Consider the following 11445-nt stretch of genomic DNA (forward strand, 5'->3'; position numbering starts at 1 on the left):
TTAGTGAATTTCCACAACAAATACAATATCAGAGAACAACAACCCACTCATACAATGTGGGCTGAGTTGTGCATGCTCTCTAATGGATTTATATATGAAAATGGCTGTTTTATTTATTTATTCATTTACTATACTTGTATACTGCCCCTCTCAGCCCGGAGGCGACTTGAGGCGGTTTACATTTGGCAATCAATGCCCCACAAGATAAAATACAGTCAAAAACAATTACATATAGTATAAACTATATAAAAACAATAACAATAAACAATTAGGCTGTTTAGCTATTTCTTATGGAATTCCTTCTGAATAGAGTAGGAGAAGTCTAGTTTACTGGCCAGACACCATGAATCAGAACAGAAGTCATTCCTATGCATCCACATGACATACAAGGACTTCTGGCCCATAACACAGGGGAAACCAATTTGAAGCCCATGTTAGTAGATGTCAGAGAATGCTTCAGAGTTGTGCCAGAACTGAGAATAGTCTATTCTAAAAAGACATCTATGAAAATATTGAAATATATATTATTTTGAGGTGGGTGCCCCCTTATATTCCAATTCATATCAGATAATCTGGATCTTCTATGACAGTGTAGAAGGGGCCTTAAGTTGATTTGGTTACTGCTGTAGAAAGCACTGGCCCAAACATGGGTCCAGATCCAGGCCAAAATGCTTGCTGATTTCTGAGTCCACACTTTTGTCCCAATGCCAGATTACCCTGGGTTTCAAGAGAGTCCCATTTTGGTGGTGCCCCCAGCCTCGGAGTCTCTCAGCTATTGGGAAGTATAGGAAAGTGTTTCCTGAAACTGAACAAGACTGATTCCATTGCACATACACCCCAAGAAGGAAATGTGGACCCACATATTTTCCCAAAGTCCTGTGAGACATCAATCCCAATAATGGTATATACAGAACACATGCTTATCACCCCCATACAGTTGTGACTGTTAAATGTAGAATATAAATATATGAAAACTGAACCAACCAACCCAAGAAAGGAGGGAATGAGAAAGGAGAGATGAAGCATGGAGAGAACAGCTGGGTCCTCCCCTTAATAACTATATCTGTTTCTCCAGAAATATCACAGGATAGATCTCACTTTCCATGTAATATCCAGCACGTCATTCATAGTTGTTCTTCAAAAGCTGGAGGTGTCTTCATAAAATATTTCCTTTGTGAACATATTAACTGCCCATATCATTGAATAGCTCCGATTTAGTGGCGACAAATTGTTCTCCTTGAGATTGCTCTGTTGAGGTCCCTCCAGAGACTTGATCAGTTTGAAACTCTCACCCAGGTGTTTTGGAGGCGATTCAAGAAGCATTTAACCCTTTGGGGACCGACAATGATTTTGTTTCCATCCCCTGAAGATTTGCATAGATTTCCATATTTAACTCCTCATAAATCATTGCTGTGATTCTCTCCATGGCAAAGACAGAAACAATTTTGATATTTTCTGGGAAACAGGAGAAATTGTGGAATTAACAAGACTTCCATCATGTTACAGATATATTTGATTTGGCTAACCCTGATCAACTTTAAAGGTATGTTTGTGAGAATGCTGTTCCATCTTAGATTCCAAGTAAATATTAACATTTGACTAACATGCTTAAATTTTCTCTTTCTAGAGTCAAGTGGGGAAATTGTGGTCACTCAGACCCCGGCCTCTTTGCACAAAAATCCTGGGGACAGAGTCGACATTCACTGCCAGACTTCCTCTACAGTCAGCAGTTCATCCACTCATTACATGCACTTCTATCAGTTTCTACCAGGACAAAAACCTAAGCTACTGATTTATAGAGCTACCAACCGTTTTGAAGGGACTCCAGATCGTTTCAGTGGAAGAGGAAGTGGCACTGACTTCACCTTCACTATCAATGGTGTGCGTCCTGAGGATGAGGGGGTGTATTACTGTGGCCAAAGCTACAGCAGACCTCTACACAGTGATACACTTCAGCACAAAAACCTAGTTGATGCTCTATGACTGTAGCAGTAGTTTGAATTGGGCAGTGCAAGATTTCTTTTAATGTACACAAAGAGAGGCAGAAATGTGAATTGCTACCAGCCCTTTCCTATTAAACCTTCCAACAACACCTAAGAAATGCTAATAAAGAACTAAATAGTGAATTTCCACAACATATACAATATCAGAGAAAAACAACCCACTCATACAATATTTTCCCAAAAGCCTGTGAGACATCAATCCCAATAACGGTATATACAGAACACATGCCTATCACACCCATACAGTTGTGACTGCTAAATATAGAATATACATATATGAAAACCTAACCAACCAATCCAAAAAAAAGCAGGGAATGAGAAAAGCAGAGATGAAGCATGGAGAGAGCGGCTGGGTCCTCCCATTAATAACCATATCTGTTTCTCCAGAAGTACCACAGGATAGATCTCACTTTCCATGTAATATCTACCATGTCATAGTTGTTCTTCAAAAGATACAACTGGAGCTGGAGGTGTCTTCATAAAATATTTTCTTTGTGAACATATTAACTGTTCATATCATTGAATAACTCCGATCTAGTGGCGATAAATTGTTTCCCTGGAGATTACTCCGTTGAGGTCCCTCCAGAGACTTGATCAGTTTGAAACTCTCACCCAGGTGTTTTTGAGGCTTTTCAAGAAGCATTTAACCCTTTGGGGACCGAGAATGATTTTGTTTCCATCCCCTGAAGATTTGCATAGATTTCCATATTTAACTCCTCATAAATCATTGCTGTGATTCTCTCCATGGCAAAGGTAGAAACAATTTTGATATTTTCTGGGAAACAGGACAAATTGTGGAATTAACAGCACTTCCATCATGTTACAGATATATTTGATTTGGCTAACCTTGATCATCTTTAAAGGTATGTTTATGGGAATGCTGTTCCATTTTAGATTCCAAGTAAATATTAACATTTGACTAACATGCTTAAATTTTCTCTTTCTAGAGTCAAGTGGGGAAATTGTGGTCACTCAGACCCCGGCCTCTTTGCACAAAAATCCTGGGGACAGAGTCGACATTCAGTGCCGGACTTCCTCTTCAGTCAGCGGTTCATATCAGTACATGAACTTCTATCAGTTTCTACCAGGACAAAAACCTAAGCTACTGATTTATTATGCTACCTACCGTTTCGAAGGGACCCCAGATCGTTTCAGTGGAAGAGGAAGTGGCACTGACTTCACCTTCACTATCAATGGTGTGCGCCCTGAGGATGAGGGGGTGTATTACTGTGGCCAAAGCTATGACTACCCTCTACACAGTGATACACTTCAATACAAAAACCTAGTTGGTGCTCTATGACTGTAGCAGTAGTTTGAATTCGGCTGTGCAAGATTTCTTTGAACGTACACAAAGAGAGGCTGAAATAGGAAATGCTACTGCCCTTTTTTTCTATTACACCTTCCAACAACTCCTAAGAAATGCTAATAAAGAACAAAAATGAGATTTTCTCTAATTCAGAAGAGGCTTTTTATCTTTCCTTTATTCCTTTTTTCCTTTTTAATAATAATACTACCCGTCCCCTGCCACGCGTTGCTGTGGAACAGTCTGTGTATATGTGTTTTGTGTGTATATATATGTGTGTATATGCATGTATATATTTATGCATATGTGTATGTGTGTGGTTTTGTGCATGTATTGTAATTTATGGGGGGGGGGTTGCCTTTTAAGCCTCTTCCGCTGTATTTTTCAGTGTGTTTACGAGTGATGGTCACTCATTGGCCTGAGAGTTGCCTTGTGTCCAAATTTGGTATCAATTCATCCAGTAGTTTTTGAGTTATGTTAATCCCACAAACAAGCATTACATTTTTATTTATATAGATTTCTATTGAATTTCCACAACATATACAATATCAGAGAACAATAACCCACTCATACAATGTGGGCTGAGTAGTGCATGTTCTCTAATGGATTTATGTATGAAAATGGCTGTTTAGTGATTTCTTATGGAATTCCTTCTGAATAGAGTAGGAGAAGCCTAGTTTACTGGCCAGACACCATGAATCAGAGCAGAAGTCACTCCTATGCATCCACATGACATCCAAGGACTTCTGGCCCATAACTCCGGAGAAACCCATTTAAAGCCCATGTTAGTAGATGCCAGAGAATGCTTCAGAGTTGTGTCAGAACTGTAAGTAGGCAATTCTAAAAAGACATCTATGAAAATATTGAAATATATATTATTTTGAGGTGGGTGCCCCCTTATATTCCAGTTCATATCAGATAATCTGGATCTTCTATGACAGTGCAGATGTCAAGATCCAGAAGCCTCAGTAAAGCCAAACACAGGTTGCAAGTTCCAATCACAGTTTTATTGTTCACAAAAGAGTCTTTGAAGCACTTACTTCAGTGCTCCAAGTTCAACCAAAGAATTGGTATCAAAAACAAGGTGAAATAAGCAATTCAAATATAACCCAGATTATCCTGGCATATAATCCAGATTAACTAAAATATGAAGCAATCCGCTTGAAATTCACAAAATACAAAGAATGTTCAAAAACACACTAGTTAAAGGCAAAAGCAGAGTCCAAAAACGTTCCAAGGTCGAAGCACGATGCAAGCGAGATGAAAAATTCCAAGAAGCAAAACGCGTTGTCCAAAACAGTCAAACACAGTAGAGTAGAAGTCGTCGTTCACGGATTCACAAGAGGAAAACACAGGAATACAGGAATCTGTAGTCCAAGGACCCAAGCTCGAGAATTGTGGCAGGAACGAAGATTCACCACCCAAAAGAGACACTTTGCCTTCTGCAAAGACCCATTGCAACAAACCCCGCTTATATCTTAAAGTTCCTCCTCCGAAGATGAGCTGCACCCCACCCTTTCGTCATCACTCTCAGCTGCCCCATTCCCTGCAGCTGAACCCAAACCACCATCCCTCCACTTCTGCCAGCGTCTGTCAAGACTTAGATCTTGCCAAGTGCTCCCCGATTGCCACTCTTCTGTAAACCCTTCAAAGTTATCACTGGAGGTAGGCTGGGTACAAATATCCCTAATCTCCTGTACATGGTTCCAGTCAAGATCATCCTCCTCCCCCATGTCACTCTCAGACCCATCACTCCCCTCGAAGCCCATAAAGTCTTCATCCTCCCTAGGAGCGCTAAGAATATCATGGATACGCTTCCTTTGAATCTCCTCGTCAGATTCTTGTTCGCGAGTAGTCCGCTTAACTCACCTGCTTTCCTCCCCATCCCTCGTTTCACAGGCATAGAAACCCTTGAAGGTTTCGGAATCAGACGGGGCCATGATTATCTCCCTAATCCGCTTTCGCTGCTGCTCCTCCTCCCACACCTCCGCAGCCCTCTTCTCCATTCTACCACTAGTAGCAATGTTACTATCATGCTGAGCTACAACAGTAGAAGGGGCATTAAGTTGATTTGGTTACTGCTGTAGAAAGGATTGGCCCAAACATGGGTCCAGATCCAGGCCAAAATGCTTGCTGATTTCTGAGTCCGCACTTTTGTCCCAATGCCAGATTCCCCTGGGTTTCAAGAGAGTCCCATTTTGGTGGTGCCCCCTGCCTTGGGGTCTCTCAGCTATCGGGAAGTATAGGGAAGTGTTCGCCTGAAGCTGAACAAGACTGATTCCATTGCAAATCAGGTATCAGGAATCAGATTTGCAATGGAATCAGTCTTGTTCAGCTTCAGTCTTGTTCAGCTTACCTGATTTGAAAACATATTATGAAGCATGCGGACTTAGCTGGATTAAAGACTGGACTACGTTAACAAAGAAGAATGTGTTGACATTAGAAGGGGCAGACCTGAGACGGGGTTGGCATGCCTACCTGTGGTATGATAAAATTAAAATTGAAAAAAAATTCACTAACCATTATATTAGAGTGGGACTAATTAAAATATGGGAAAAATATAAAAGAAGATTTTACAGCAACACACCACTATGGCTGTCACCTATGGAGGCTTTTCACAGGAGAGAGCTAGGCTGGGAGACCTGGCCAACATATGAGGACTTATTGAGGAAAGAGAATGGGAAATATGAATTGAAAGAAGAAAATGAGATTAAAGAAATTTTTACTACCCTATCATGGTTAAACTACAGGCAAATCCGAGACTGCTATAAGACTGACAAAGAACTAAACTTTGGGGCTAAAGAAGGTTTCTGGGACACTATTATGATGACAAATAATAAAATAATTACAAAAATTTGCAAAAAATTATTAGGGTGGACAACAGAAACTGAGCAAATAAAAGAAACTATGATTAAATGGGCATAAAACATAGGACATCAAATTCGCTTAGATCAATGGGAGAGGGTATGGAATCAGAAAATGAAATACACCTACTCCTATAACTTGAAGGAAAACCAACTAAAAATGATACACAGATGGTATATTACGCCACAAAAGATTTCAAAATTCCACAAAAATTTATCGGATAGATGTTGGAAATGCGAACAGCACACAGGATCCTTCTTTCACATGTGGTGGTCTTGCCCAAAAGCTAAGAAATATTGGAAAATAATACATACTGATATTCAAAAGATACTTGACATAAAAATGAGAAAGGAACCAGAGTTCTTCTTGTTGGGAATGTTTGATATTATAGGAGACAAAAATAAAGACATTATTTTCAATTACCTAATCACTGCAGCCAGAATTGTCTATGCCAAGAATTGGAGGCAGAAAGAAATACCACAAATAGAAGAATAGCAAAGCAAGATACTTGAAATAATGAATATGGATGAGTTAACATACTGGCTAATGCCGAATGAAGGAAAACCGAAAAAACAAACAAACTGGGACTCAGTGAAAAATTATCTTAAACAACAAAAAACAGAGGTCATTTCTTGATATGTAACAAGTTAGAAGATAAATAACTGTGTCACAGGAAAGCAGTCTGAAATATTGAGAATGAAAGCTGGGTTTTTTTTTTTTACCCGGCTCTCGCTATCTCTTTTTTAACTCTACACCTTGTTTTTTTTTAACAAATATAGAAGATCTTCAAAGAACAGATGGAAGTCCACCCACATTTTTATTTTTATTTTTACTTTTACTATTATTCTGACTTTTGATTTTTGAATGTTTTTTTCTTTTTTCTTTGGATCTTTTTTTTTATTTTTGATTGGACTCTTTGATTCTTTTTGGATATTTTTTTCTCTTTTTCTCCCCTCTCCCTTCACTGCCCACTTCTTGCTTATTATTATTTCCTACTTTTCTATCTCCTCCACAATTATTCCCCCACTTTCCATGTATTCACATTATACTGCAATAAAAATTATATTAAAAAAAAAAAGACTGATTCCATTGCACATACACCCCGAGAAGGAAATGTGGACCCACATATTTCCCAAAAGCCTGTGAGACATCAATCCCAATAACTGTATATACAGAACACATGCTTATCACACCCATACAGTTGTGACTGCTAAATGTAGAATATACGTATATGAAAACCTAACCAACCAACCCAAAAACGGAGGGAATGAGAAAGGAGGGATGAAGCATGGAGAGAGCAGCTGGGTCCTCTCCTTAATAACCATATCCGTTTCTCCAGAAATACTACAGGATAGATCTAATTTTCCATGTAATACCTAACATGTCATTTATAGTTGTTCTTCAGAAGATACAGCTAGTGCTGGAGGTGTCATCATAAAATATTTTCTTTGTGAACATATTAACTGCCCATATCATTGAATAGCTCCGATCTTGTGGCGACAAATAGTTCTCCTTGAGATTGCTCTGTTGAGGTCCCTCCAGAGACTTGATCAGTTTGAAACTCTCACCCAGGTGTTTTGGAGGCTTTTCAAGAAGCATTTAACCCTTTGGGGGCCGACAACAATTTTGTTTCCATCCCCTGAAGATTTGCATAGATTTCCATATTTAACTCCTCATAAATCATCGCTGTGATTCTCTCCATGGCAAAGGTAGAAACAATTTTGATATTTTCTGGGAAACAGGAGAAATTGTGGAATTAACAGCATTTCCATCATGTTACAGATATATTTGATTGGGCTAACCTTGATCATCTTTAAAGGTATGTTTGTGAGAATGCTGTTCCATCTTAGATTCCAAGTAAATATTAACATTTGACTAACATGCTTAAATTTTCTCTTTCTAGAGTCAAGTGGGGAAATTGTGGTCACTCAGACCCCGGCCTCTTTGCACAAAAATCCTGGGGACAGAGTCGACATTCAGTGCCAGACTTTCTCTTCAGTCAGCGGTTCATCCACTCATTTCATGAACTTCTATCAGTTTCTACCAGGACAAAAACCTAAGCTACTGATTTATTATGCTACCAACCGTTTTGAAGGGACCCCAGATCGTTTCAGTGGAAGAGGAAGTGGCACTGACTTCACCTTCTCTATCAATGGTGTGCGCCCTGAGGATGAGGGGGTGTATTACTGCGGCCAAGGCTACAGCTCCCCTCTACACAGTGATACACTTCAGTACAAAAACCTTGTTGATGCTCTATAACTGTAGCAGTAGTTTGAATTGGGCTGTGCAAGATTTCTTTGAATGTACACAAAGAGAGGCAGAAATAGGAATTGCTACCAGCCCTTTCCTATTAAACCTTCCAACAACAACTAAGAAATGCTAATAAATAACAAAATTGAGATTTTTTTCCTTATTCAGAAGAGGCTTTTTACCTTTTCTTTGTTTATTTTTTTAATAATAATATATTTAGTGAATTTCCACAACATATACAATATCAGAGAACAACAACCCACTCATACAATGTGGGCTGAGTTGTGCATGTTCTCTAATAGATTTATGTATGAAAACGGCTGTTTTATTTATTTATTCATTTACTATACTTGTATACTGCCCCTCTCAGCCCTGAAGCGACTCGAGGTAGTTTACATTTGGCAATCAATGCCCCACAAGATAAAATACAGTAAAAAACAATTACATATAGTATAAACCATATAAAAACAATAACAATAAACAATTAGACTGTTTAGTGATTTCTTATGGAATTCCTTCTGAATTGAGTAGGAGAAGCCTAGTTTACCCACAGATGAACATTACATTTTTATTTCTATAGAATTTTATTGAATTTCCACAACATATATGTACAATATCAGAGAACAACAACCCACTCATACAATGTGGGCTGAGTTGTGCATGCTCTCTAATGGATTTATGTATGAAAATGGCTGTTTAGTGATTTCTTATGGAATTCCTTCTGAATAGAGTAGGAGAAGCCTAGTTTACTGGCCAGACACCTTGAATCAGAACAGAAGTCACTCCTATGCATCCACATGACATCCAAGGACTTCTGGCCCATAACTCAGGAGAAACCCATTTGAAACCCATGTTAGTAGATGCCAGAGAATGCTTCAGAGTTGTGCCAGAACTGAGAGTAGTCTATTCTTAAAAGGCATCTATGAAAATATTGAAAGATATATTATTTTGAGGTGAGTGCCCCTTATATTCCAGTTCATATCAGATAATCCGGATTTTCTATGACAGTGTAGAAGGGGGCCTTAAGTTGATTTGGTAACTGCTGTAGAAAGGATTGGCCCAAACATGGGTCCAGATCCAGGCCAAAATGCTTGCTGATTTCTGAGCCCACACTTTTGTCCCAATGCCAGATTCCCCTGGGTTTCAAGAGAGTCCCATTTTGGTGGTGCCCCCTGCCTTGGTCTCTCTCAGCTATCGGGAGGTATAGGAAAGTGTTCGCCTGAAGCTGAACGAGACTGATTCCATTGCACATACACCCCAAGGAGGAAATGTGGACCCACATATTTTCCCAAAAGCCTGTGAGACATCAATCCCAATAACTGTACACACAGAATACATGCCTATCACACCCATACAGTTGTGACTGCTAAATGTAGAATATACGTATATGAAAACCGAACCAACCAACCCAAAAAAGGTAGGGAATGAGAAAGGAGGGATGAAGGATGGAGAGAATATCTGGATCCTCCCTTTAATAACCATATCTGATTCTCCAGAAATAGCACAGGATAGATCTCACTTTCCATGTAATATCTAGCATCTCATTTATAGTTGTTCTTCAAAAGATACAACTGGAGCTGGAGGTGTCTTCATAAATTATTTTCTTTGTGAACATATTAACTGCCCATATCATTAAATAGCTCCGATCTAGTGGCGACAAATTGTTCTCCTTGAGATTGCTCTGTTGAGGTCCCTCCAGAGACTTGATCAGTTTGAAACTCTCACCCAGGTGTTTTGGAGGCTTTTCAAGAAGCATTTAACCCCCTTAGGGACAGACGACGATTTTGTTTCCATCCCCTGAAGATTTGCATAGATTTCCATATTTAACTCCTCATAAATCATTGCTGTGATTCTCTCCATGCCAAAGGTAGAAACAATTTTGATATTTTCTGGGAAACAGGAGAAATTGTGGAATTAACAGCACTTCCATCATGTTACAGATATATTTGATTTGGCTAACCTTGATGATCTTTAAAGGTATGTTTATGGGAATGCTGTTCCATCTTAGATTCCAAGTAAATATTAACATTTGACTAACATGCTTACATTTTCTCTTTCTAGAGTCAAGTGGGGAAATTGTGGTAACTCAGACCCCGGCCTCTTTGCACAAAAATCCTGGGGACAGAGTCGACATTCATTGCCAGACTTCCTCTTCAGTCAGTGGTTCAGCCTATGATTATATGAACTTCTATCAGTTTCTACCAGGACAAAAACCTAAGCTACTGATTTCTTATGCTACCAACCGTTTTGAAGGGACGCCAGATCGTTTCAGTGGAAGAGGAAGTTTCACTGACTACACGTTCACTATCAATGGTGTGCGCCCTGAGGATGAAGGGGAGTATTACTGTGGCCAAAGCTATGAGTACCCTCTACACAGTGATACACTTCAGTACAAAAACCTAGTTGATTCTCTGTAACTGTAGTTTGAGTAGGGCTGTGCAAGATTTCTTTGAATGTACACAAAGAGAGGCAGAAATAGGAATTGCTACTGCCCTTGTTTTCTCTTACACCTTCCAACAACTCCTAAGAAATGCTAATAAATAACAAAACTGAAAATTTCTCTAATTCAGAAGAGGCTTTTTATCTTTTCTTTGTTTCCTTTTAATAATAATATATTTAGTGAATTTCCACAACATATACTATATCAGAGAACAACAACCCACTCATACAATGTGGGCTGAGTTGTGCATGTTCTCTAATGGATTTATGTATGAAAACGGCTGTTTTATTTATTTATTCATTTACTATACTCGTATGCTGGCCCTCTCAGCCCGGAGGCGACTCAAGGTGGTTTACATTTGGCAATCAATGCCCCACAAGATAAAATACAGTCAAAAACAATTACATATAGTATTTATTTATTTATTTATTTTATCGGGTCATCCGCACGTATTACATTTCTAACAGAACAAAACAAGCAAACAGATAAAATTAAAAAAAAAACACAAATTTTGCAAACTTGGTAGCTGTTGAAATGTCCTTTGACCAGTATCTGGCCACTTGGAGTGCCTCTGGTGTTGCCGC

General features: G+C 39.0%; 1 gene segment (V, D, J or C); it reads left to right on the plus strand.

Annotated features, from left to right (window-relative positions):
• Positions 1–7944: 7944 nt before the first annotated feature.
• Positions 7945–8430, plus strand: LOC132778422 (immunoglobulin kappa variable 3-20-like). The segment is given in 2 exon segments: positions 7945–7990; positions 8075–8430. Coding segments are annotated over 2 exon segments (402 nt in total).
• The last annotated feature ends 3015 nt before the right edge of the window (positions 8431–11445 follow it).

The sequence above is a fragment of the Anolis sagrei genome, chromosome 6, assembly GCF_037176765.1.
Source record: "Anolis sagrei isolate rAnoSag1 chromosome 6, rAnoSag1.mat, whole genome shotgun sequence".
In the NCBI taxonomy this organism is placed as follows: domain Eukaryota; kingdom Metazoa; phylum Chordata; class Lepidosauria; order Squamata; family Dactyloidae; genus Anolis; species Anolis sagrei.